Source organism: Zeugodacus cucurbitae, chromosome 3 (genome assembly GCF_028554725.1).
Source record: "Zeugodacus cucurbitae isolate PBARC_wt_2022May chromosome 3, idZeuCucr1.2, whole genome shotgun sequence".
NCBI classification, from domain to species: domain Eukaryota; kingdom Metazoa; phylum Arthropoda; class Insecta; order Diptera; family Tephritidae; genus Zeugodacus; species Zeugodacus cucurbitae.
The window spans coordinates 49,117,708-49,145,580 of NC_071668.1; the positions used below are offsets into that span (position 1 = coordinate 49,117,708).

The 27,873-nt window shown below is 35.7% G+C and overlaps 8 protein-coding genes across 10 annotated transcripts; 4 read left to right on the top strand and 4 right to left on the bottom strand.

Moving 5' to 3' along the window:
• The first annotated feature begins 1,866 nt into the window (after positions 1 to 1,866).
• LOC105217445 (probable 28S ribosomal protein S23, mitochondrial) lies at positions 1,867 to 14,288 on the top strand. Of its 2 annotated transcripts, none has more exons than XM_054228139.1 (3): positions 1,867 to 2,110; positions 13,526 to 13,687; positions 13,741 to 14,288. In XM_054228139.1, the coding sequence occupies exons 2-3, from the start codon at positions 13,554 to 13,556 to the stop codon at positions 14,051 to 14,053; spliced, it is 447 nt and encodes a 148-aa protein (XP_054084114.1). In that variant the 5' UTR covers positions 1,867 to 2,110; positions 13,526 to 13,553; the 3' UTR covers positions 14,054 to 14,288. The 2 variants fall into 2 exon arrangements, with proteins under 2 accessions (XP_054084114.1, XP_011190743.1); XM_011192441.3 differs by lacking the exon at positions 1,867 to 2,110 and adding an exon at positions 13,301 to 13,470.
• On the bottom strand, positions 7,307 to 8,971 carry LOC105217448 (actin-related protein 2/3 complex subunit 1A-B). Its single transcript, XM_011192444.3, has 3 exons — positions 8,732 to 8,971; positions 8,216 to 8,649; positions 7,307 to 8,052 (listed from the first exon to the last, which is right to left on the bottom strand). Exons 1-3 carry the CDS (start codon positions 8,802 to 8,804, stop codon positions 7,429 to 7,431), a joined length of 1,131 nt encoding a protein of 376 aa, XP_011190746.1. The 5' UTR covers positions 8,805 to 8,971; the 3' UTR covers positions 7,307 to 7,428.
• LOC105217447 (DNA polymerase subunit gamma-1, mitochondrial) lies at positions 8,736 to 13,146 on the bottom strand. The gene is made up of 2 exons (XM_011192443.3): positions 10,191 to 13,146; positions 8,736 to 10,132 (listed from the first exon to the last, which is right to left on the bottom strand). The coding sequence occupies exons 1-2, from the start codon at positions 13,010 to 13,012 to the stop codon at positions 9,487 to 9,489; spliced, it is 3,468 nt and encodes a 1,155-aa protein (XP_011190745.1). The 5' UTR covers positions 13,013 to 13,146; the 3' UTR covers positions 8,736 to 9,486.
• Positions 14,061 to 14,934, bottom strand: LOC105217446 (DNA-directed RNA polymerase II subunit RPB3). Its single transcript, XM_011192442.3, has one exon. The coding sequence runs from the start codon at positions 14,932 to 14,934 to the stop codon at positions 14,107 to 14,109; it is 828 nt and encodes a 275-aa protein (XP_011190744.1). The 3' UTR covers positions 14,061 to 14,106.
• Positions 14,935 to 15,463: 529 nt separating this feature from the next.
• LOC105217442 (glutamyl-tRNA(Gln) amidotransferase subunit C, mitochondrial) lies at positions 15,464 to 16,239 on the top strand. Its single transcript, XM_011192437.3, has one exon. The coding sequence runs from the start codon at positions 15,474 to 15,476 to the stop codon at positions 15,960 to 15,962; it is 489 nt and encodes a 162-aa protein (XP_011190739.1). The 5' UTR covers positions 15,464 to 15,473; the 3' UTR covers positions 15,963 to 16,239.
• Positions 15,975 to 17,291, top strand: LOC105217443 (DNA polymerase subunit gamma-2, mitochondrial). Its single transcript, XM_011192438.3, has 3 exons — positions 15,975 to 16,728; positions 16,790 to 16,888; positions 16,944 to 17,291. The coding sequence occupies exons 1-3, from the start codon at positions 15,975 to 15,977 to the stop codon at positions 17,228 to 17,230; spliced, it is 1,140 nt and encodes a 379-aa protein (XP_011190740.2). The 3' UTR covers positions 17,231 to 17,291.
• On the bottom strand, positions 17,187 to 18,891 carry LOC105217444 (origin recognition complex subunit 5). Of its 2 annotated transcripts, XM_011192439.3 has the most exons (3): positions 17,864 to 18,890; positions 17,618 to 17,809; positions 17,187 to 17,560 (listed from the first exon to the last, which is right to left on the bottom strand). In XM_011192439.3, the coding sequence occupies exons 1-3, from the start codon at positions 18,764 to 18,766 to the stop codon at positions 17,279 to 17,281; spliced, it is 1,377 nt and encodes a 458-aa protein (XP_011190741.1). In that variant the 5' UTR covers positions 18,767 to 18,890; the 3' UTR covers positions 17,187 to 17,278. The 2 variants fall into 2 exon arrangements, with proteins under 2 accessions (XP_011190741.1, XP_028899399.1); XM_029043566.2 differs by having other exon boundaries at positions 17,618 to 18,891.
• Positions 18,892 to 19,476: 585 nt separating this feature from the next.
• Positions 19,477 to 26,590, top strand: LOC105217440 (brefeldin A-inhibited guanine nucleotide-exchange protein 1). Its single transcript, XM_011192436.3, has 4 exons — positions 19,477 to 20,598; positions 20,688 to 23,008; positions 23,081 to 25,051; positions 25,868 to 26,590. The coding sequence occupies exons 1-4, from the start codon at positions 19,785 to 19,787 to the stop codon at positions 26,012 to 26,014; spliced, it is 5,253 nt and encodes a 1,750-aa protein (XP_011190738.1). The 5' UTR covers positions 19,477 to 19,784; the 3' UTR covers positions 26,015 to 26,590.
• Positions 26,591 to 27,873: the final 1,283 nt, after the last annotated feature.

A 27,873-nucleotide genomic window follows, 5' to 3' on the forward strand; every position in this document is an offset into this window, starting at 1 on the left:
TGGTTGGCAAATCTACAGGCACAGCTATGTATCTTAGTAACTGAGGTGGAAGACGCTCTTGAGAATGGGGAGATGGTATTGTGGGCCTTTCTAGATATAGAAGGCACTTTTAATAATACCTCCCATTTAAGTGTCACCAGAGCGCTAAACAGGAGGCGGGTCGATGATTCGATCATAGATGCAGTCCTTGGCACAAGAATTGCGGAAACTTGGATAGGCTTTAACAGCTTACGACTGTGCACAACAAAGGGATGTCCCCAAGGATATGTACTATCGCCGCTTTTGTGGAGCCTAGTCGTGGACGAGCTTTTGCATATATTAACAGAGAATGGCATACGGTGTCAGAGATACGCGAATGATATCGTAATTATATGCAGAGGTAAATTTGAGAGCACACTTGGAAACATTGTCCGGAGAGGGTTAACCCTGGCTAGGAAATGGTGCGTCAAGGTCCGACTTAACATCAATCCCTCCAAAACGGACATCATCCTCTTTACAATGAGAAGAACACTCCCAGCCCTGGGTACTATTACCACCGGCGCGCAAGCGGTAACTAGGGTGGAGGAAGTAAAGTATCTAGGTAGCAGCAGAATGGTAAACGCCCGATAATTGGAGATCATAGAGAGAAAACTTCCAATGGCTCTACTTCCAAGCGAAGACATTACCAAAAAGGTGCACTTTGAAAGGGATTGGGAGGATTCCTCCCTAAAGGAAGTTATAAGCAAAAGTACCCAGCAATGGTATACTAAGACCACAGATGGTATAGGTGCCGGGCTCACGGGACCACGTATCAAGCTGTCGGTGCCCATGGGACATTTTCCAAGTAATGTGCTGAAGTAATATTGGACAGGAACTATCACGGTGAACGAATTATCATCATCAGTGATAGACAGGCGGCTCTCTAGGCACTATCATCCTTCGAAATAAACTTGGGGTTGGTCCTGGACTGCATCGGAAAACTTAATAGAGTGTGCAGCAACAACAGATTAACATTGTTCTGGGTACCGGGACACAGAGGTATACAAGGCAACGAACTCGCAGACCAGCTAGCTAGAAAGGCCGCGACTGCCAGGCCGATGGGGCCGAAGCCCGTCATTGCTGTTGGTCCGCAAGTTCTCAGAAATGGACTACACGAAGGCGAATTGGTAAGTAGGAATCGCTACTGGCTGCAATTGCAGGGACTTCGCCACTCCAAACTGTTTCTAGGGGGTACAACCGTAAGAGATTCAAGCTACTTAGTGCCTTGGGTGCGCAAAAAATGAGACAACTAGACACTTTACACTGGCCACTGCAAACTAAGGCGTAATCTGAACAAACTCGGGATATGCTCAACGGACCTGTGTAGATTCTGTGATTTGGAAGCGGAAACACCTGAGCATCTACTCCTGGAATGTCACGCGATCGCGGGGTTAAGGAGTCAGACAATGGGGTCTCTATATCCCCAAAGGGAAAGAATCGCGACCACCAACCCTAAAGCGTTACTAAGTTTTCTTAGAGCTACAGGACTGGATGGTATTCTGTGAAAAACAGGAGAGTGCACAATAGGCCGTAGGTCGCAGGGCGATCCTCTAATAAAATCTATTATAATCTAACCTGACACTGAATTAGTTATGAAGCGCTCGAAGTTAATTTATGTCTTTATTACCACCCTTGGTGAATAGCCATATACCTTCCGAGTTTATGTATTTATAAGTATAAAATTTTATTATGGAAATATGTGTTTGAGTAGCAATAACAAGACGTAATAGTTATTACAGGGCAAATAATGTTTTATAGTTTTTTCCACGTGGATGTTTCATTACTGAGTATATTAATTAGATGTTGTTAATGTATATATATATATACATATATACTTCTAAAAAACGCAAAGCATAAGTCTAGTTATCGTCGAGTTCATCTAACGGGAGGCCCAGGAAACATGCTGTTTCGATGGGGATGTTAGAAGAGTTAGGTTCGTTGGGCAAGTAATGAGGTGACTAGTATCATGCGGGGACTCAAGTGTCACTCTGGTTTCAAAAGTATTCCCAGCCCGTTCTACGCTACTGGAATTGACTCGGATTTTATCCAGCCAAGGGATATTTTTTTCGACAATCTAACCCTTTTTGGATCGGTAAGTACTAAAGTATTAACCATATTTAACACCAGTGAATTTCTTCTTTCACAAATCTTGAGTTACAGTTTGCTACCACTGAAAAGGTTTATTAGTTATCTGTTCACTTGAAACATAAAAGAAGAGGGAACTATATATTGCACATATATGTACACTGCTTGTCATCAGATTAGCGACCCTTCCCCAAACATGATTGATAAATTTTAATTATTATCCAAATTAATAATAATATTAGCCAAATATTATATGCTTTCATATCAGACGAGATAAGGGCGCAACTTTATCGAGACAGTACGCATAAAAGAAAATAATTCAAGTTTAAGTAAATTTAACTGATTCGTTCACAAGCCCCTCAAATAAAGATTCGTTTGAATATACGAGTATGCAAAAAATTAAGTATGAATGGGAGTGTCGATCAGCTGTGTCCAGACTTCCACGCACAAACATACTTATATACACACATAAGTTAGATACAAACTAAATATATTTTAGCGGTAAGAGCGGTTTGTTATACTAAAGACATTAATAAGTTAAACACGTTTGTCAACATACTCGTATGTTACTGTTACTGTGCTGCCAATTAGAGTTATCGAAAATAACTTCAATTAGTCAACACGATCTTCGTCTTAAACGAAGGGAAGCACCGCGCCACATCGTATTTGGTAATTTTGCTGCATACTGCAGTAAACACACGCATGCGTACATATGTAGCATCAATATATGTACGTATGTATGTACATATACCCATATATGTATTGGTATTTAGTCAGAAGTATGAATGCGTTTAAAGCTAAAATGAAGTGGTCATATTTTTCGAGCGGCGGGTTTTCCCCAACTGTATTTGGGTTACCTTACTTCTTCAGTCGATGCAAGAGAACTGCGGAAGTTCAGTTAGTGTTTACTTTCAATTTTGTTTTATTTTTTTGCCGCCACAATAAACACATGCACATATGCACGTATTATTTAAACGCTTTAGTTATGTAGATGTGGTGAAAAGCGAAAGTATATACAAATGAATGCGAGTACTAAAATTGCGAATTTGTTGTTGTTGTTAGTTGATACGATCAGCTAATAGTATTATTAAACTAAACCAGTTAGATATATGTAGATATTTAGGCACTTTCTTATACAGTCTGAAAATGGAAGAAATCGTATTACAATCACGCCTACTTATATTATGTTGAAAACTACAAAAATGCTTTAAATCAGCAAAGAAAAACACCAGAAACCTTAAATTTCATGATAAAGATACCACAGAAGGGCTGCACTCAAATCAGTATACAAAATTGGCCGAGGATCCGCCCTCTTATGGGTCAAAAACCATTAATCAGAAACTACTCTACCAAATTCAACTAAATTCGGTTCGTAACATCTAACCTTGGCATTACAATTCTATAATATGTGAGATATCTTAGCCAAATTAAGTGACCGTATAGTCTATACTATACCCAATACCTTGGTGGTGAAAATGAGTGAAAACGGTTAAGGAATTACCTCAGTTTTCATATACTATTTATGATGATAGTTTAAGTTCGGTTACACCCGAACTTAGCCCTTCCTTACTTGTTTCTTTTGAATTGAGGTTTCAATATTTGAGGGATTGAAAGAATATGTTTTTCATGAATTTTGTCTTTGCTTCCCCATATCACCTACAATATAAGATTATCAAAAAAGTGCTATGCGTAATTAAAATAAAATGAAAGTTTGCTTTACATTCTAGATATAATATTTATTTTAAAAAATATGTTCAATTTTGAAATTATTGATCTTACTGTAGACCAATTATTGCTACTAACGAGTTTAGGTCTTATCAGACGTTTATCACCATATTTATGATTAAATTATGATATACAGTTGGATATAATTATTGGAGACTGATCACTGACACTTTACAGCAAAATCAAGTTTTTTCTTGGCATTGGACCAAAACATTCTTAACCGAAGGAAGTTATAAGTAAACAAAGTACATACATATATTACACGACTCTACAAAAAAATTGTTTTTTTCTTTGTCCTAAAGTTTATTTTATGATTTTCTGATTAATTATGAACAAAAACGACAAGAAAGTACCTTCTTTTCGTATAAAGTTGGTTTTTGTACAAGTTGTAGTAATAATACTAATATTAAGAGATAGTACCTATGAACTTAAAAAAAAGTAAAAGTGTGTACTTTTAAGTTACTTTTTACCTTTTTGTAAGTTATTTTGATAGTAAAACTTAATTAAAATGTTTCTTTAAGTGATTTCATTTTCAATTAAAAATTAAAACCACATATTTTAAAAAATATCATTGAAACGGTGTCCTAAATTAAAAAGCAAACTTTTTCATTGCATATATTTTTTTTTTCGTCTAAATAAGACCTAAACAATGGAAATTTACTGCTTTAAAGTTATGGTCAAATTTTCTGTTGACCCGTTCTATCCTTTTTTTCGAAGTTAGGCTCCATTATAGATATACAGTGGTACCTTCTTTAACTCGATTCACCATAATTCACAAAAAACTTCGAGTGAGAGAGACTTATAGTCATATTATTTTCATTAAAACACACAAATTTTCAAAAAACTGTATACTATAAATTTTTACAGTTTTATTTATTTACTTCGCAAAAATATGATAAAATTTGTATTCCGTAATTTTGCTTGTTGCAGTTTACTATTGTTGGGCTCTTGACCTATATCTCATGCCTTTATTAACAAGATTTTTGAAATCAATAAGAGTAATTAAGTATCTATTATTTCTTGACTATCATCTATCTATCATTCGTTGTCTCTGTACTTTAATATTTAACTAAATGTTGATTTTTTTTAAGATTATCCAATAAATCTAAGAATAAATAGAATAACCTCTTTTTTTATTTTATGATAAATCCATAAAATTGGAAAATAGGAGACGTCACGTCAGGGGGTTAGTTCAAAATGTGACGACTTGTGACAAGGAGGGGGGGGGAGGTTAAAAAGTCCTTAAATTCGTGTGACGTAATTTATGGATGGCACCTTATGCTTCAGTCAAAAATTTAGATTTATGGAAGGAAATTTCACTTCTATTGCCAATTCAAGAGTTCGAGTTATGGAAAACTTCGTGTTATGGAAGTTCCACAGAATTCAAAATTCAGCTTAATGAAAAAAAAAAATTACAATTATAATTTTTTAAAAGTAGATACACAACTTTTTTAGTTATATAATATTTCTTCTCATTGAAAAATTTTTTTTTGAGTTTAAATGTTTTTTTCCAAAATAAAAACGATTGTTTATTTTGGATAGTAACTGAAACCTGTAGTTAATAACACTGAACAACGCTCGGCTGAGTATTAGACCAAACTAAGTTTTCCGGGAGCTTGAGACATAAGCAAAAAAGTGCATTATTCGATTTTCGAAGTTAGCCTCCAAAAAGGCTTTTTTTAAATCATTATTATAAATTACGGAATATAATTACTAATTCAATGGTGTATACAAATTTCCTGTGAATTTCCTGTGGGTCACAGTTAGATCTTCAAAAATAAGAAGAAAATTGTATATCGAAAAATACTATACACATTAAAGCACCTGTCATATAAGCTTGGCTGAAAAAATGTATACGCCATTGAAATAAGAAGGAAATTTAATTTATTTTGGATTTTTTGTAGCTATCTCCTGTAATTAATAATAATTTTTTTAAAAATTACTTTTTTCGAACTTCGAAATAATTTGAAAAATTCGTATTTTACTTATGACTCAATCTCCCGGAAAAATAAATTTTGGTTCAATACCCAACGGGTATAGAGATTTTGTAAGACATGCAATGAGATAAAATATGTATATATTCTGTATAAGTTCCGTAAAATTGTAACCGGTTTCCGGTTAAGACGAGCCTTGGATTGCGTATTCACTTAACTAACTGTCTTTTCCCAAACTTAAACGAATCTGAAAGGAACCGACTTTGCTGTTCTAATTTAGAATGTTAATATTTCAACAATATAATAACTTAGAATCTCATTGCCGGGTTAATATTTCATCGAATTTTAAATAAGTACGTTTAGTCGAAGTATATAATTATAATAAAGATATGCAATTCTACACATATGCTTGTATGTGTGTACATATGTACAAACTATAAGTTTTACTCGCTGAATTTGCACCACGGTGACTCGTTTGGGCCAGTTAGGGATTTGTTACACACACTACCACCAGTATATGTGTATGGATGTGATATGCATTTATTTTAATCTGCGGAAGTAAACTCGAATAACAGAGTTGAAGTGAATTAAAAAAACGAATTAATATGAACATGAGCAAACTGTTAACCGAAACTTAGAAACAAATCACGTTTACAACCTATGTGGTTTATTAATAAATAATTATGCGCATAGCATTATAATTATATTTAATTATGTGCTATGTATGTTTGAATAGTTATGTATTTAACTTCATCGTTTTCACCGAGACACTCATAATCAAATATGTGTACTAATTATCAGCATTTAACTGTTACAAGGACGTTGAGTAAATGTAATTCTCTATAAATATAAGTGTATGTGTGTTGCTATAATAGCTGTAGTTTTACATTGCAGTAACTGGAAATCTAATTCCGCCGAATTTACATATGTTTGATCCGATTGGTGTAAAAAAAAAAATATTCAAGCAAATATTAACCGCTCTATTGCAATAAGTTTCAGTAAAATGTTTAATTTTTTCGCTGCTGAATTTACCGGCTGGTTTTCCGGTCTGTTCAACCTGTAGTTGACCATGAGATAACTAAAATTGCCAAGTTCAATCTAGTATCACATAGACGGCCGATTGCGGCAGAAGAGTGAGGTAATTGTGTGACTACCACCAGGCGAATAATAGGTTGAAAACCACAATTGACTTTATGTAAATAATCAGCAGTTCTTTGGAAGATGATTTGTCCGATACTGAGCTTTTCCAACAAGTAGGGCGCGCTTTATTTAAATATGTAGCATATTTTAGAAGTGATTTAGAGAGATTTGAGCGAAATTCTGCTTAAGAACATCTAAATTTGAGCCGATCATTTTATACCAGTAGAATGTTAGACCAGACTTAAAGATTTGGTTATGTTACTTCCATAACCTTGGCTAGGGTAGGTTAATGGATGGATAATCTGGTGGCGGGTTCCTTGAAGTCAGTGCTTTTCCTGTGCTGCTTATACCTTGACAAAACAAAATATAACCAAATTATAACGTACAACTCAAAGTCCAAAATGTTTAACTTTGGGAAATCTATTTAACAAATTTCAAATTTATTTTATTTAAGAAATTCAATATGCATGTATATGTAAAACAAAAGTATACATTAGTGTGTATAGAATGTTTTGGCTTTTAAAGCTTATATTTTTAAGTTATTCATGGAATTATTCAACCCGTTATCAATGTCCCAAATAACAAGTTGGCCATCAACACCAGATGTGCTTATTTTTCGCCCATTTTCCTTCTCTCCGGCATACAAGCGAATACAAGTTATGGCGTTTTGATGTATTGAATCCACATTAGTATCTGAATTTTCAGTTCTTAAGTTTCGATCTAACGATTGGAAGATACGCATAGCGGATATACCGCTTGACTCTTTCTTTTGTGATTTATCTAATTTTGCCGTTAGCACCAATTTGGAATTATCAACCAATGTATAAACCAATGGAACACAGCTATGGCCAGCCACAACTACTGACACTGGCGATATCCAAACACACGAAAGGAATGGTAGATACTGGGTTTTGCAACGCACCACTGCGTTGCCATTAGTTGCATCGGCAACATTAATGCAACTATCATGACCAATCCAACAAATTTTATTACCATCTGCCGAAAAGTTTACATCGTTTATCCAGCCACCACCGGAGTTCGTTGAATTCTTAAACTCCGCCATGAGATTACCTAATGGCATGCGATTACCCCAAGGTGTTGGACTTGGTTGGTCTTCAATGTCTTTAATGTAAGCTGAGAAAACGCGAACCTGAAATATATAAGTAGTTATCATTAAAACCATATATATTATAAAATACTCGTATGTATAATATTAAATATTTCTTATTGAATTTGACAGAATCTGATTATATCGCGTTATATTAATTGCAATAAATGTGTTTTACAAACCATGTAAATATATGTTTTCTTACTTTGTAATCGGTTGAGCCAGCTACAAGTAACACATTATTGGGATGCCAATCTAAAGAGGTAACTGTCGAACGAATTGGCTTTTTAATATGCTTGGACACCCACCAATCATTTTCAGACTCAAAATAGCATACGGATATCAGACGCGCGCCTGAACCAACAGCGAATTTATTTTCAGCTGGCGACCATTTAACACAAGTTGCTGCACGATTGATACGCAACAATACCAAAGTGGGTTTCCATTTTCCATCATCCCCTTGTGACCATACATAAGCGTTTCTATCAGCAGCGCAGCTTACAATACGATTCGTGTTCTTCGCCCAATCTATGCCCATTACACGTAAATCATGTTGATTCAGCACATCAGATAACTTCCAATCATTACGCTCGCGACTATAGATATGGATTTCATTGTTGTTGGGCGAAAGAGCAATTTCTATATTAAATGAAAATAAGAAAATACCAAAGAAAGTTACATATGAAGGAATGACTAATAATATTGAGGTCCAAATATTTACGTGAGCGATCTTTATTCCAAGCATGACAAGTTATTGATGCCAAAGAGCCTCCAAATGTGTATCGTTCAGACATTGTCGTTATAAATTAATAAATGCGAAGATTTTTGTAATACTTTTAAATATTGTGAAAGTAGTTAATCGCGGACTCTGGGCCGTCTACACGATTAGCAAGAAAATATGCCAATTATGACTAATATTAGTCCAAAAATGCACTTGTACAACAATATCGAAAGAATTTTTTTATCTCACGGAACGTTTTTACCAATTGACAGCTAATAGTGCTGCCACTTTATTATACATAAATTCATGAGAAAAACTTTTCTCTATTATTAGGGGTGGTCAGAATTTTATAAATGTTTTGAATTTTTATGAAATGAGATATACGAATTTGATGTTATTTGCATAACTAATAAAAATTGACCGTTTTCTTACGCTAAATTTAACTTTAAATTAAGTTTTTTTTGTATGTTTTGGTTATTTCTCTTTTCCATAGATTTTATGAAAATTCTTTCGAAATATCAGTCTTTCCCCTATTCCCTTTGGATTCTTCGTTTATCTGAATTTGTATTTTCTTCAAGAACCCAGAATAAAAAGTATATTATTGTGTTTCATAAAATTTTAGAACAAACAATTTATTTTAATTTTTTGTATTTTTATTTTCTTTCTTTTACAACAAACAACAATTTATTTATTTTATTTAGTCACACTAAAAATTAAATTAATTAAGATATTCAAAGGTAAAATAACTAAAATTGTTATTTTAAATGCGTCCATTGGCTTAGATCTCCCCCTCCTGCTTTTGCTATAGCGTCATATATCGTTAAGCTTTCACCAGGTGCAATTCCATAACCAATTTGCAGACCATGAGGATTGGATGGAGTTTTGCAATCCATGGTGCTGTCCTTCCTAAGAACAGTATCCACTTCAACGGATGAAAAGAATGCTACAGACATTGGTAAATCTGAAAGCCCAAGGCGTGATGAACAAAACGAGCGCGTTAACAGATTGGTTATATGTAGAGCCAGCGCCGTCTTGTAGGCCAACTCTTCTTTTACCAAGTAACGCACTTCATCATGAAAGCTTAAACTAAAACGAACTTGTGCTCCCATAAGCCAACGCATACATACTAACATAAGATGTAAAAAGTCGACAGCTCCACTTTGCACCACCCAATTTATACGGGTTGGAAGAAAGCGATTCTCATCTCCATTATTTACTTCCAGTGCTCGACTAAGACGGCAATTCAAGAAAGGAGTTTTCGGACAATTATTTGAGGCAATCTCTTCCAATCTGTTGAACATCGCACTTTCCGTACCACCCACCCATTTAGGGTTCTGAAACATTTCTTTAACCGCACGATTGCAAGATGAAGCCAGCTTCAGTGCTTCGTAACCGGAATAACTATAAAAAGAGTTAAAACATTAAAACAATTTTATAACAAAACAATTCACTGTTATACCTTTTGTTTTCATAATTATCCAAGAATTCTTCGCGCAAATTATAAACTCGTTTACCTTTCGTAATCGCAAACATTTTTTGTGACTTAACTCGCGCTTCTGTATCGGATAATGTTGGATTGAATTGCTTGAGTAGTCCTTCAGCAAAATTTTGACCCGCTCCATAAATACGTGCATAATTGATAACTTTTGCATGATCTCTAGATATACCCACAGCTTTAGCGGTTATGGAATGCATATCAGTACCATTCGATTTCGAACCACTGATTGTCATCCATCCCAACGCAGTGGCACCATGAGTGCCACAAGCGTAAGCATCGCCCAGCACTGAAGCAATCCATAATTCTTGAGAATCAACATCTGCTCCAACTATACGGTATCCAGGGGGCGCTTGTACCATAGAACGTAGTTCAGAACCGATTCGTTCACGCTGCGAATTCGAAGCTGTCATCCAAGTTGGCTCCATTGCTCTACGAGTTAACGTACCACAAGCAACAACTTGTGGACAAATCGCACCGTATTCTGTTATATCGTGAATATTTTCATTGTTTTTCAAACTGTTCGGCAGCTCGTTTCTACCCAACCATACAACCATTTGACCTATTATTCGGTCGCGATTGTTACGCCAATAGGACATCATCCGTGCAATTTCGATAACACGTTTCGCTGAACCTTCCACAGCATCACCACTACTTAAAACATTTTCAGAAAATTTATTTAGAAAATCCTTCGACAAAGGATTACCAACACGAAAGGAATTGCCATTCTTATGTGGTAATTTCAGGAAAAAGCAGCATCCTTCTAAAACTTTTTTACACCACACTCCTGCTCCCTTATAAATGCCATTTGTGTGATCCTTAGGTTGTTTTTTATAATATTCCTTTTTGCCCAACTTACAATCGAGTTCCTGATCAAGCGTGCCCATGTCATAACCAAACTCCTGCGCCTCTAATATATCTGACCCAAGCAATTTGGGTACTGGACATCGTTCTGTAAGTTTTCTAATTGGTATACGATATGGATTAGAATCAGCATTCAAATCTACAGGTGGATATGGTTCTTTGCGGAATGGTACAAGAAAACCCCAACCATGTTCCCTTATATAGTGTAATGGATATCCTTCCCAACATAAAGAAAGTAATTTGGAGGCTATTTGCATTCCGGTTCCTATTTCAGTGGCACCCGGCGACCAATCAGTATTCGTCGTGTAATTCTTCGGAACTTTTTTGCACAATTTTCGATACCAAGCTGGGTAGCCCGGTAACAGTGGACGTCGAGCTGGCATAAGTGACTTCATGTCATACAAATATTGAAATTTTTTTTGTAATTGAAGCTCTTCTTGTGTTAGATTACTTTGTTCAACATTCAATAATACTGGTGGTTTCTTCTTTGAGGGTTTAGTCTTTTTTAATTTAATTTCTTGGACACTCCAATCTTCATCCCACAACCAGAGATGCTCACGATATGCCGCATTTTTCATTAAACTGCAAGCTTTGTCAGCTCGCCGTTTAAGGTGGTTTTTGGCTTCAATGCTTAAATCTTCATATGCTAAATCTGACTCTTTTATATAGCGCGTCCAATTAGAATTAACAGGTAAATATGCGGAACCCAATTCCAACATGCCAGCTAATGTAGCCGGATGAGGAAATCTCTCTATATAGAGAGGATATAGTTTGGCGAATACTTTGAAAGTTGCTTCCACGTCTCCAGCACAATAATCCACCAACATTTGGAAATTTTCCTTGACATCAGATAGCGAACCTTCTAGGAAAATATTTCGAGGCTCCTTCGATAGCAACTCTCCTCCACAGTACAAACGATGAACATCAACTAAACTATTAAGTGAACTCTGTGCTTGCCATTCTTCATCTTCAGGGTCGGTTTCTTTACGTGATTTCAGAAGTGCGCGCTGATAACTGGTTATACCACTTACGCTTATATGCAAAGACATCGTGTCTATAAATCGAACTCCAGTATCTTCAATTAGATATTGTTCACGCAACCTAGCTCTATCGTACGATACATTATGGCCAACGATTATTTTCGGTCCTTTCGTACCCAAGGGAATAAGATCATTTAAATGGTAACGTTTGGAAGCCAATGAATGTTTAACTGAATTACTACATGAACTTTCGTCTACGAGATGAGGACTTACCCAGGAGTACCAATTATTCGCGCTTACCGCTGTGGCTAAAGTTGGCGCAGAGCCTTCAGATACGCATACTTCTACATCAAAGATTAACGCATCATCAAGTGGCACAATAACAGATTTTCCTTCTCCCGTGACTGAATCGTACATGGTCCAACCGCTATTTAAGTTCCATTTTAGTGGACGAATGGGCAATTCTTTACATGTGACTAATGAATTAAGCAATTTCTCGTAAGGATCTATTTGCTCCTTAGCTATATTGTAAAAGTGTTCTTCGATATCTTTGCCATGAAGTTTTGGTAGCTTTAGTTTCACATCTGGCACCCGGTCCGTGCTATTTACATCAATTCCATGCTTTTTTAAATCGGCTACATAATTCTCCTTTTTTTCAGTCGTTGAGTTAGTGGTTGTCGTAAATATTTGACTATGTAAACTACGCGAAAGCATTTGCACTTTGACAACATTCTCCGAAAAATCGTTATTTGCATCTGATGGAGGTAGTTCCTGGTTTTGAATGTTTTCTTTTCTGCTGGCTTTCTGGTCAATGGGAGCAAGTGGGTTCACTTTATCTTTACTTTTAGTTTTTACCAAAACATCTTTTCGCCGAAAAATTTTTACTGTGCTATGAGGATATACATCTTTAATTTTGGTAGAATAATATCGTAGATATTGCATTTTTGTGCCGAAATAAAATCATGTATTATTTTGACGATTTAAAATGTAAACAACGCGGTAAATGATGAGTGAGTAAATCAAAACATTGCTCATTCATAAAAAGAGTACACAATCAGTAATCGATTTTATTTGAACGTTATCGGAAGTATCAAATTGAGAAAAAATACAATTAGTATAATTATATGTATAAGTATTTATTTGTAAAATATGTTTTATTTATATGTTTATTGGAAAAATAATTGATACTATATTTTTATATTTGAGCAAACAAATTCCATATAACAATGGTAAGTCAGAAATCGCCGTCGGATAACCAAATGGAATCGATAAGTTATAACCATGCAAGTGATAAATGTCATATGTTTCATAACATTATTTCTATTTTTGTGAAGAGAATTTGTTGAATATTTATAAATGGCGCAAAGTAGATTAGAGAAAATTGGAACTATATTCACAAGGTTTGGCTGAATTGTTGTTAATAATCGTGTTTTGTAAAAAAAAAACATTTTTCAGGGTGAATGGCCTAATAAAAGCTGGTGCCATGAAGTATGAAGACCGACCCATTTGGTTCGATTTGTATACAGCTTTTCCACCAAAACTAGAACCACGTTTTGATCGTCCTGCCTCTGAAGTAAAAATCAAAAATATATTTTATGCAGAAGATGTAGCAAGAGCGTAAGTTTGTAAAGTTAATGTGAATAACTATTATAATATAAAGTTTATTTCAGAAAATTTCATAAAACGGAAAGACAAAATGAAACAATAAATTTATTAGACACAAAAAGGAGAACCCAAACACAAAATTTTATTCAGCTTTATGAGAATTTGAAAACACAAAATCCTTTAGATGAAGAGAAATTGTACGAGACCGCAGTGGAATTATTAGCAGAGCAAACTAGAAATTCAAGTTCTCAGAAAAACTCGGAGACGACCGATGAGATCAAAACCACTTTATCCAGTGATTTTGCAGAGAGCTTGGGTAAAGAGGGACGTAATAAACCTGTGGCGAATGTAGACATTCAAAAACTATTCAGTGAATAAAACAATATTTCCGAATGATAAATTTATTATTAAAAAATTATTTTTTATTGTATTTATACAGCTAATGCATCGTTTTGTGTCTCGTGACTCAGCTGTGTCTGGAGATTAGACAATTTATTTTTTAAAACTTGCACTCCCATTATAACAATATTTTCGGGTTTAAGTGCGCCGGAAGACTCTACATTATAGAAGAATTTATTGGGTTTCGCTTCCCAATTATAAGGTGCCTCATATTGATCGTCCTCTAACTCGGTATGTTCACTTTTTGGCCACTCATCCGGTTTGGGGTACAAAGTATGACGCATAGAATTATCTGGATCATATTCAAAGCAAACGCCTGCAGTTGGGTTCCATTTAGCATGTTCTTTTCCAAATCCTTTCTTTGCATAAGCCCTCAATTTCAATTCTTGGCCACGTCGTAATTTTATTATTAAAATTTCATCTGTGCTTTCACCATATTCGTTGTCTTCTTCATTGACATGACGCGATGTTACGGGCAATACTTTTGGGTTACTCGACTTCAAATCAGCAGTCGTAACATGACGAGTCTGTTCTTCAGTACATTTCACGTCAAGTGTAAATTCAACACTACATTCCGGACAAAAATCCAAGCAAATGCAATCACGTGTGTATTGTAGTCGTTCCACCACTTCATCAGATATCAAAGGAATAAGTCCAATGCGGTGTGCAAGAAATTCATCAGATAGTACGGTAGAGTTGGCTTCAAGCTGTACCCAGTCGATTGCAAGTGTTGGTGTCTCTGCAATAAAAACACGACGCAAGCTATTTGCCACACTAAGTTCGGTATCCTCCAAAACAAATTTTACATTGTCGTCTGTTAATTCAGTTATTTGTACAGACGGTTGATTAGCGTACGGCATTTTGAACACTTAATAATGAATATAACTTTTATAACTTTATCTCTGAATATAACAAAAACTAAAATGTTGTGAAAGTATTGTCAAATAAACTCAATTTGCCATCGTTTAATATTCCATGGATGTGTAATTCCACCGGTTATTAATCGATTAGCTTATTTACACAAGTACTTATCTGAATTTACGAAACACTGCAGGGTTCAATATTGGAGTATAACTGTGTGGAGGTAATTTTTTAAAATAATTAATTTTCGGCGGAGTCCATCACAATAGCTGATTTAATGAAATATTGTGATGTCTCTATAGAAGAATTTGTTTAACAAATTATTTATCCGTCATTGGAGCGTTTTGTTTTCGGAAGTACTTATCGATTCAGCAAATAAGGAATAACAAATGTAATCGCAAAACTGTTGCGATTACTTTAGAATTCAAATGCATCGATAAAGGTTAAAACATATGGAGGCCCAATTGAATCAAATCAAGTGCTCAAGTATATTGTTTATGCAATATATGTATTTCTTGCACACTTTATAACCGGCGAAATGCAGCGGATTTTACTAAAAACTCGTAATTATTGCACAGTTTTAAAGGAAGTGAGTAAAAATCTAAACCTTGCCAAAGCGAAGCAAAACAAATTGGACTTTAATGAACTTAAATATCCGTCGAAAGTACCAAGTAAACCCACAAAACACAGTTTACCAACGGGTAAAAAACCTATAATAGATGCCGCAACGATACAACTTCTTGAGCGTCTTGCTTTGGTTAATTTGGAAAATAAAGAAGCTTTAACTACTTTAGAAAACAGTATAGAATTTGCGGAAAAAATTGCACACATCGATACAACCAACGTATTGCCACTTTACACTGTTTTGGAAGAACAAAACTTACATTTGCGCGAAGATTCCGTAACAGAAGGTAATTGTAGAGAGGACATCCAGCGTGGCGCAAAAGTCACCGAGGAGGATTATTTTGTTTCGCCACCCGGAAATATTCCACTACAACAGAAAGAAAAAAATTTTTCTGATAATTAGTATTGACCAAAAATGAAACAGTTAAATAAAGTTATTGAGGCTTTACATACTTCTCGCTATTTAAGTGCCTCTATTGATGTTAATGGATCCATAAACAATTGCACGTTGCTATTAAATGGAATCAAATATAGTGAACAACTTTTAAAGCATTGGCGTAGACAACATTCATTAGATAAGGAAGTACCCAACAATTTCGTGGATGTCGATGGAGTTGATACCTCATTTGACATTATAAATAGACACAATTTTATATTTTCGAAACAATTTATTGATGGCGTTAAGCATTTATGTAGTAAATTTCCAACTCAGCCATATCCGGCAATTTTAAAAACGGTGCAAAATGTACATGTACATTCAAATCAGGGAGCTGCAAATGATTTTAGTGTTTCTACCACCAAAAACCGTACATACTTGATCACAGATTACCTAACTCATCCGGCCAAAGGTTTTAGCGATTTCTTTAATTCTCAACGTGAATGCAAAATCTGGTGGATGCGATTTAGTACAGATCCTAGCAAATACTATTTAGATCCATATAAATTTAATAACATTTCGGAATCTACATTTCCTCCTGGCACCCAATCGATTACAATTAAATCAAAATTACCATATGTAACCCTGGATGTCGAGTCATTAACATTTGTTCCTCTATTGAAACATCATCTGGACGAAAGCTTAATTGATCTTTTTTCGAATAATAAGAATTGTCAAGATAAAATACCCGCAGTTATACGTTCAGTTATAGATCTGCAGGCAGCAACAAGTGGTGAGAATAAAAAAAATATTTAAACGTTGTTAGTCCTAATTTAAAATATGTTTACTTTCAGCCGTTCTGATTGATAGCGTGGATAACGAGCGTGAATCCTCCTTGTTACTTAATAGAAAATTAGCGCCTTATCAATGTGTCGTAGCTTGCTATCATCAAGGTAAAATTGCTTTATATATACAGTTATTTACTTTTAATAATTTCTTTGTTTTAAGGCAAAAAATCGAAAGACTTGGAAGATCTGTGTTTACACATAAATTACGTGCTATCTCGGTCCGGTTTACGTTTAATGAAAGAAAATACGATTTTTACGGAATCTTTGGACAAATTAGATGAGCAACTCTATAAATATGACAGTCTTGGAATACCATATGCACTGATCATCAACGAAAATACGCTTCAGAATGGTTTACTAAAGCTACGTAGTCGTGATACCACGCTAGAGGAAACGATACATATTAGCGATTTGCCAGACTATTTATTACAAATATTTTCAAATTAAATTAATAATAAAACAAGTTACAAATATATACCAAATAAATAAATAAAATTAATTGAAATCACTCAGGTACTGACGCACATTAAACCCTACTACTTGACTTATACATATAACAAAATCGAGTCCGACTGTACACTGCAAACGTGACGTGCCATCCATTACATTTTCTCCCGACACAAAGCTAAGTAGTTTAAGATTGACTAATGTTGAGATTTGTGAGAGCAAGTTACAAGTTAAACCAACTTTCTCCTCAAGAATGGCATAAAATATGGCCAAAAGGCGGTCAACGCTAAACGATTTTGGTCCAATATATGTATTCAACTTCTCAGTGACCTGTTAAAAATATAAGATATTTAATTCATCAACTTTAAATATGAATGTTTTTCTCACCTTGGCATTGGCGTTGACATTTTGCAGCCGCTTTCGTCTTTTACCATGATTTTTTACAAATAAACGTTTGTCATCTTTTGAGGAATTATAACTCGCTATAAATGCAGCTATTAACAAATACTTGCCATAGTATGGAAGTTCCAGAGATTGAGCAATCTTTAATATTTCTTTATCATTGTTTTCAGCTGGTGTCTGCAGATTTAATATTTTTAATTTATTTAATATATATAAGAAATCATTTCTTACCTCTGCTTGACCACTTCGTATGTATACTTGAGTTAGAGCTGTTCGTAGGGGGCCAGCAATACAACGCCATAGACGCGAAACATCCGTCATGCTAACCGTGCCATCCAGTATAGGTTCCATATAAAAAGTAAAGCACTTTCGCGCAGTAATCTTAAGTTCCGAAAGATCACGACATGCTTTATAAAATACCCCCAGAAATATATTCAAATAATTGTTGAAAAACTCTCTCGTTACTGTTTCAACTATCTGTAGTTTAGTTGTTAGATTTTCTGGTTTCTTGTGTTTGAGGAGAGCAACCATAAGTTTTTGTGCATTTTTGAAGTCAGCACTTAATATTTCCAAAGTCTCAGTTTTTGTGTACTGAGCAAAGTATAAAGTAATGGGGTCATCAATACTAGTTTTACAGTAAAATTTTTCCAATGGGAGTTGTGATACTAATACAACACAAATATTCAGACCACTGAGTTGTTGCAAACGTAACAAAGATGGTAACACATTCGCATCCATGTCTCTTAGTCTCTCTGCATTGTCTAAAACAATTATGTACTGAGCTTCTGGTTGTGACTGTAAATGGCGCAATTGTTCCAGAAAGTCCTTTAAATTTTCTGTCTTAACATCATCTGCACTCTCTTTGTTTATATACTCCAAAATATTTTCAAATAAAATTCTTAAAGTATAACTTTCAACACAATTGACGAATGCGTAGTTTAATTTGTTTCTATTATGGCGTGCGGTTCCATTAAGGAAATTTTTAAGTAAAGTAGTTTTTCCTGTACCCGTATGACCATAAATATGAATTGCAGCCGGAAGCATTTCTTCAGAATGCCCAATCAAGCTCGTTAAAGTTTTAAGCACCTTTTTCCGACAGGGAAACCTTTCATTCATTTTATTGAATACTTCCATTGCTTTTATATTTCTCAACTTGACTTTAAATCTGAAGATCTTATAAAATATATATGAATTATAGAATTGTGTTTACTGTTTTGAAAAGCGCGCAATTAGTAATGAAAATAAACAATCAAATATGTCAATTGAACGAAGTGAAGTCGACATAGGGAAATATCGTTATCGTTTTTATTTCAATCATATCTCTTGTGAATAAAATAATTCATATTGCAATTTATAAGTGTTATTTACTGCCGCTTGTAAAGAAGACAATATGAAAATTGTATTTTTATATTTAAATTAAATAAATATTTGGTTTTGAAAAAGTGTAAAATGTAAAGGTACTTCAGCCCTGTAACATTGACATATTATTCAATAATATTTATAATTGTAATTGTATAAAAAAAACTTGTACATGATTGACTTCGATCACCTATTTGATTTAATGTATTCTAAAACGAAATCGATTGTGTTAATATACCATAAGTTACTTGTTTAAACAATTGGTGGACAATTGTGTTTTGTTCATTTTCACTTACATTACCTATTCTTATTTTACAAATTAATAGTTTTAAACTATCTACTTTAAGCAAAAATGGTTTGCAGATTTTATCAATGCTTGGCGCCTAAAATTGTGCATAATTTGTAGTTGTGGCAAAAGAACATGATTCATTTTATTTTAATTTACTAAATTTTACGTATATGTGTCACTCTGCCACATAACTCGCGATTTTCTGACATTTGTCGTTTATCGAATTTATTAGTGGTTGTATTGACAATCATTGATGACGTTTATTTTTCTTGAAAGGACAGTGGACATTGTTTGGTGGTTTTTCTTTGCTTACACATATGTATTTTCAGTATATTTTCTAATCGATGTCATCGGTATTTATAATTGAATTGCAAAATGTTGCGTTTTAATTAGTGCAAGAGAAAATATTACCTGATAAGCACTTGTGTGTTGTGAGGGTGTGCGTGATAGCTGACCTTATCGGCCATCAACAAATTTTATCTTAATGTGAAGGATCTTGACAATATGCAAAGTTTCTCCTCGAAAGCTAAAGAAATGTTTATCGTGCGTGCTTTAGAGAAAATTTTAGCGGATAAAGACATTCGGCGTTCCCATCATTCGCAACTGAAAAAGTCTTGCGATTCAGCGCTCGAACAAATTAAAAATGAACTTATCAATGCAGGTCAAATCGCTGAAGGTAATGAATTGCCATGTGCAGCCTTACCTTTACCAAAAAACGATGCTGCCAGTATTATTAATGCAGAAACATATTTTTTGCCATTTGAACTGGCATGTAAAAGTCGCTCCCCACGCATTGTTGTGACTGCGCTTGATTGTTTGCAAAAGCTCATAGCATATGGGCATTTGACTGGTGCCATACAGGACTCTGCAAGCCCTGGGCATTTACTTATTGATCGCATCGTCAACACTATATGCGGCTGCTTCAATGGGCCACAGACCGATGAAGGTGTACAATTGCAAATTATTAAAGCGTTGCTTACAGTTGTTACATCACAGCATGTTGAGATACACGAAGGCACCGTTTTGCAAGCCGTACGTACTTGCTACGACATATATTTGTCGAGCAAGAATCTAGTCAATCAGACAACGGCACGTGCAACACTTACTCAAATGCTGAATGTAATTTTCGCCCGTATGGAAAATCAAGAATATGAGTTGAGCACGAGTTCACATGTCGAAAACGGTACTAAGAACAATTCAACAACCGACATTGGTGCACAATCACCAATCGTAGAAAGAGCCGAAAATAGTAACGGTAGCGAAACTGAAATGTCTTTGGAAGATATTGCAGCATCCGTTTTGGATGAAGTACTAAACAGTAAGTATTTTTTATCTTTTATTGTATATTTATAAAAAGTAAATCTTTCATATATCTAAATAACTTTTGTATACAATTTCTCTATAAAGATGCTTTTGAGCAAGCACTGAAAGAAATGTCCAACGGTGTAACCGAAGAAACGACCACTAACTCTTCCTTTGGGTCAGTGGAGGGAATCGATAACCAAATAAATTCCGAAGAAAATGCAGATAATCAAAATGAAAGCGATGCCGTCGTCACTGCGAAATTCACACATATATTGCAAAAGGATGCCTTCCTCGTATTTCGAGCGTTATGCAAATTAAGCATGAAACCGTTACCAGAAGGTCATCCCGATCCGAAATCACACGAATTGCGTTCGAAAGTTTTATCGCTACACCTATTGCTGTCCATATTACAAAATGCTGGACCCGTGTTCCGTTCCAATGAAATGTTTATCATGGCCATTAAGCAATATCTATGTGTAGCGCTATCGAAAAATGGTGTTAGTTTGGTGCCAGAAGTGTTCGAGTTGTCGCTTTCTATATTCGTAGCGCTACTCTCTAACTTCAAAGTACATCTTAAAAAACAAATAGAAGTATTTTTCAAAGAGATTTTTCTTAACATATTAGAAGCAAACTCAAGTTCCTTCGAACACAAATGGATGGTAATACAAGCATTGACACGTATCTGCGCCGATGCACAATCTGTGGTTGATATCTACGTTAACTATGATTGTGATTTTTCTGCTGCGAACCTATTTGAGCGTCTTGTAAACGATCTGTCGAAAATAGCACAAGGTCGCCAAGCAGTCGAATTGGGTGCAAATCCGCTGCAAGAGAAATCAATGCGCAAACGTGGTTTGGAATGTTTAGTTTCCATATTAAAATGTATGGTGGAATGGAGTCAAGATTTGTACGTTAATCCCAACTTGTCAACAGTGAATCCACAAGAAACTGTAAACACCCATGCCACGCATAAAACCAGCTTAGATATGTCGCATAAACATAACCAATTGGATAATACTGATTCGATTTCGCAGACCAACAACTCTACACGTTCGGCATACGGTGGCTCCAGCCATAGCATAAACTCATTTGGTAGCGTAAAGAACACAGAGGTGCTTGATTTACCCGAAGCGTTGGAAGAGCGAAAAATGCGCAAAGAAGTAATGGAAACGGGTATTGAATTGTTTAATAGAAAACCGAAAAAGGGTGTGCAGTTCCTGCAGGAGAAGCAGCTTTTGGGCACAAAACCATTTGACATTGCCAAGTGGCTGCATGAAGACGAACGTTTGGACAAAACGGTTATCGGTAATTATCTTGGTGAGAATGACGATCATTCTAAAGAGGTTATGTGCGCTTATATTGACGCCTTCGATTTTCGTAAGCTGGAAGTTGTCGCTGCACTGCGTCTTTTACTCGAAGAATTCCGTTTGCCTGGCGAGGCGCAGAAGATTGATCGTTTGATGGAAAAGTTTGCTAGTCGTTACTGCGAATGCAATCCCAACAATCAGTTGTTCCAAAGTGCCGATACGGTGTATGTGCTGGCGTTTTCTATAATCATGTTGACGACAGACTTGCATTCACCACAAGTTAAAAATAAGATGACTAAGGAGCAATATATAAAAATGAATCGTGGCATTAGCGACAGCAAAGATGATTTGCCCGAAGAATATTTATCGTCAATTTATGATGAAATCGCTGGACATGAGATAAAAATGAAAAATACGATTATCAACAAGCCAGGCAAACAAATCATTGTTAACGAGAAGCGTCGTAAACTTTTGTGGAATATGGAAATGGAGGCTATTTCTGCGACAGCCAAGAATTTAATGGAATCGGTATCACATGTAAAGTCACCGTTTACTTCTGCCAAACACCTGGAACACGTGCGGCCAATGTTCAAAATGGCTTGGACCCCCTTTCTGGCTGCGTTTTCGGTTGGGCTGCAGGATTGTGATGATCCAGAAATTGCATGTTTATGCTTAGATGGTATACGCTGTGCGATACGCATTGCATGCATATTTCATATGTCCTTGGAACGTGATGCTTATGTACAAGCGCTGGCACGTTTTACACTACTCACGGCAAATTCGCCGATCAATGAGATGAAAGCCAAAAATATCGATACCATAAAAACACTAATCATGGTAGCGCACACGGACGGCAACTATCTTGGATCCAGTTGGCTGGATATCGTCAAATGCATCAGTCAGTTAGAGTTGGCGCAACTGATCGGTACCGGCGTGCGTCCGCAATTTCTGTCCGGCGCACAGACAACCTTGCGCGACAGTCTCAATCAGAGTGTTAAAGAGCATATTGGAGAGACAAGCAGTCAAAGTGTTGTTGTGGCTGTAGATCGTATATTTACCGGTTCCATAAGATTGGATGGTGATGCCATAGTGGACTTTGTCAAAGCACTTTGTCAAGTTAGTAAAATGAGTGAATTTTTAAAGTAAAACAGCAATATAACACTTCTTTTTTGTTTTTCCTCCTAATAGGTCTCCGTCGATGAATTACAGAATGTACAGCCTCGTATGTTTTCGCTGCAAAAGATCGTGGAAATTTCCTACTACAATATGGAGCGTATACGTTTGCAATGGTCACGCATTTGGCAAGTGTTGGGCGAACATTTCAATGCCGTCGGTTGTAACACAAATGAGGAGATTGCATTTTTCGCCTTGGACTCACTGCGCCAGTTGTCCATGAAATTTATGGAGAAAGGTGAATTCGCTAACTTTCGTTTCCAAAAGGATTTCCTACGACCTTTCGAGCATATTATGAAGAAGAATCAATCGCCAGCTATACGTGATATGGTTGTGCGCTGCATTGCACAGATGGTCAATTCACAGGCGCATAATATAAAATCCGGTTGGAAAAATATATTCTCCATATTCCATTTGGCAGCTAGCGATAATGAGGAAGCGATCGTTGAGTTGGCATTTCAGACAACTGGCAAAATCATCGGCGAACTCTACCAAAAGCAATTCGCCGTCATGGTGGACTCATTTCAAGATGCCGTCAAATGTCTGTCGGAGTTCGCTTGCAATGCACGTTTTCCGGATACCAGCATGGAGGCTATACGCCTCGTGCGCACGTGTGCACTCTGTGTGCACGATGCACCACAATTGTTCGCTGAACATGCTGGCATGGAGAACGACATTTCGGTAGCAGCGGAGGATCGTGTTTGGGTGCGCGGATGGTTTCCAATGCTCTTCTCGTTATCTTGTGTGGTTAACCGTTGCAAGCTCGACGTTCGTACACGCGGTCTGACGGTGTTGTTCGAAATCGTTAAGACGCACGGCGATAGTTTCAAGCCCAATTGGTGGAAAGATTTATTCAATATTATTTTTCGCATATTCGACAATATGAAATTGCCCGAACACGTGACCGAAAAATCCGAATGGATGACAACTACCTGCAATCATGCGCTATACGCAATTATCGATGTGTTTACACAATACTTTGATGTCTTGGGTTATCTGCTATTGGAGGATCTCTTCGCCCAGCTACATTGGTGTGTACAGCAAAGCAATGAGCAATTAGCTCGTTCCGGTACAAATTGTTTAGAGAATTTAGTTATATCGAATGGTTTTAAGTTTAACGAAACGACCTGGGATAAGACTTGTCAATGTATATTGGACATATTCAATGCTACATTGCCAACAGAATTGTTAACTTGGCGTCCGAACGCGCAACAAATGCAAATACAAGCAATGGAACAACAACAGAAGGCAACATTTGCAGCGCAAAATTCGCACGACAAGAGCAATAATCTACAACACCATGGCTCAATGAATCGTAGTCAATCACAACATTCCGTTTATAGTACGCATATACTGGACGATGAGGCGATGAGCACATCTCAGGGCTATCATCCCAATTCGCATATTATGCTGCACAATTCACAGTTCGAAAACCTGCACATTAAGTGTGTGGTGCAATTGGAACTCATACAAACCATGGACAATATAGTATTCTTTCCGGCAACGTCACGCAAGGAAGATGCCGAGACACTGGCACAAGCTGTCGCGGACTTGGCCGGTTGTAATGCGGCCCAAAATGTTTTGGAATGCCAAAGAGAGGAGCAGGGTATGTACAGTTATCTGCACACTCGACAATTGCTAATACTGGCTGATTGCCTAATGCAATCACATCGCTTTGCGAAACGTTTCAATGCGGATCAGGAGCAACGCAACGTTTTGTGGCGTGCCGGTTTCAAAGGTTCCATCAAGCCGAATCTGCTTAAGCAGGAGACTGCTTCGTTGGCTTGTGTGTTGCGTATATTTTTCAAAATGTATGGTGATGAGAATCGTCGCAGCGATTGGCCGCGCATCGAGCATGAGTTGATACAGGTGTGCAAGGAAGCACTTACATATTTCCTCAGTCTGCAAAGTGAGGCGCATCGCGATGCATGGACTTCGCTGTTGTTGCTGATACTTACGCGTTTGATGAAGATGACTGATGCAAGGGTATGTTTATTGGCAATTATATTCAGTACTAATTATATATGAGGAGATATTTTTATTCTCTCACAGCAAGTTGCTAAGATAGTATAATAGTTTTGTTCACCTAACTATTGTTTGTAAGTCATAAAACTAAACAAGTTAGATATGGGGTTATATATAAGCAAGTGTCTGTCCGTTCGTCCGAATTTTTTTCTTCTAATAGTGTGTCTCTGTACCAAAAATTGTTAAAATCGGGTCATAACTTTCCCTATCTTCCATATACCTAATTATAGGTTTTTCTAAAATACGTCCGCTAAAATACCTTATAAATCGGTTAATATGTGAAATATCTTAGTCAAATTAAGTGAGCGTGTCGTCTTGGATATAGTGTACCTTAGTGGTGAAAATTAGTGAAATCGGTTCATAAATTACCTCAGCCCACCTATACTATATATAATGATTATCGTTATTCTATTGGACTTTATGCCGAGTATAGGGGTGAAATTCTGTTATGTTTAAAAATTACATCAATAACTTTCGGCAGTATAAAATTTTCGGTTGCACCCGAACTTAGCCTTTCCTTACTTGTTAATTATATGATCTCACAAACACATCGCTTAAATTTAAAGAGTGCTGATGGATATCGCTGCGGCAAGATGAAACATTTTCTAAATAGTCTTACAGAAAATTTCCTGAGTAGGCAGCCATTCGGCGTTTATTTTGCTGTAGTAATAGCTTCAAAATGTGGCTTTTAATTCCTTTAAGCACTTCATACATACCTTCATAAATACATATTACTTATTACATAAGATGAAATAATTGAATTTATATTTATTTCAGTTTGCAACGCATGTTTCCAATTACTACACGCTGCTATGCGAAATGATGTGCTTTGATTTAAAGCCCGAACTAAGAAGTGTCCTTAGACGAGTCTATATGCGAATCGGCCCAGTATTTAATATAGTGAGCCTTAATATAAGGAACTAATTAATTTATTATATACATTTATATATATATCCTTTCCGAGTTTTCTTATCTTTATTATAAACAGAAATCGTAAATATACAAACATACATACATATATGCAATTATAAAATTTTATAATAGCGGAATTCACCTTTGTGGCTTTTGATGTTGTAGAATGTAAATACCAAATAAAATATAAAAAGTTTAGAGAAACTATTTAGTAGTTAATTTACGTTTTAATGTTTTAAATTGGACCGATAACAAATATAAATTATATAAAAGGTCGCGAAAAAAATTAATAAATTTTATGTTGCCGATAGCTTCAATATTCTAATATCTACTGTATATGGTTTTTAGTATTTTAGGATTTTGTTTCTGTTTTCATTATTAATTTTTGTTTTTAACTCATGTTATACAACCGGTGAAGGAAGCAAATGTTTTTTGTTTATATGAGCAATTGTAAGTAACTGGCAATATATGATTAAAATATGTAAATAAGTACATACATATATGTATATGTATTAACACTTTTAACTAAGCATATGCAATTATTATTTTAAACCTGTTATATAAAATATTAAAATCGATTTAAAAATATTTCGCTCATTCAAATGTTCTGAATTTGTTAGTAATTTCATTTGAGAAAACAAAAACAACAGTGTGTGCTTTTAAGCTGTTGCGTTTCGGTGGAGATTTTGTTTAGCAGCGTTCGGCTGTAATTTGTTGAGTCAACGAACTAACGATTGAATTAATAAAATTGTACGCATTAATTGGTGTGGAAAATATTAGCGAGTCGACTGGAGTTTAAATGTTGATATGTATTAAAACGCATGCAGTTATAGTGAAAATTATGTTTACATACGTGTCTTTCGTAGATAAGATCTAACTGATTTTTTGTTTATCTAATTTAATTATATTCTTTTGTTTTTAAAAAAGCTACGAAATTCTTCGGTGTCGTCATTGACCTATAAATTTTTAAATTTATCTTTTTGATACCTTTTATAACTAAAAACTGTTAAGTTGACAGCTCACTTGCTGTACCTGAAGTTGAGATCTCCGTGGTATGTATCATACAACTACTTTATTACTTAATTGCCTCTTCTAAAACTAGATGCCCTTTCGTCTGCCCATCATCCACACTATTGCAAAGTAATTTTGTGGTGTGACCTATGTATATCTTACAATCTCGCCCTGAAACACTTAGGTTAAAGCTTTTGAATAAGCCTACTCTTGTGATTTATTTTGTTATATCGTTAAACACTTAAATTTGTCCATAGTTATCGTCATTGTTTGTTCCACTATTTTCTCTTATGGAAAGAACAGGTTGATTTTCCTCTTCAAAGCTCGGTTTTCTCGGTTACATTGTCTTTCTGACACAAGTTCTGTTATATCATCTAGAATCAGCAGTAACGCATTCTTCGATGATATGAAGAGGTTCGTATTGTTAATGGGTGGACAAGGCATTGGGGATAATAAAAAGAAGGATCAAACTGTATAACTTAAGTGTTTCATAACGATTTGATTTATCTAAGCAAAACTTGACAGTAAAGGAGCGTTTCAGCTCATTATGTCCCACGTAACGGTTCAAAGGTTAGATAAGATTAGACTAAGAATTAAGGAACGCACTGCGATCAAAGATCTATTTTGTCCTCTCCTATTATCACAATATACCATGTAACCCCGTCGCGTTAAGAAAGCTTAATAGTGGTGATTGGCGTGATGCTGTCGCGTTTGGTATACAGAGCCCCATTACGTGACTCCTTTTCCTCGAGATCGTCAGACAGTCAAGGTGTCAGGTGTCTCCGCTACTGATCCGATTTTATGCAGATGTCACCTTAGTCTGCAGTGGCGAGTGTAAAATGCCACTAGTTGTCTCAGTT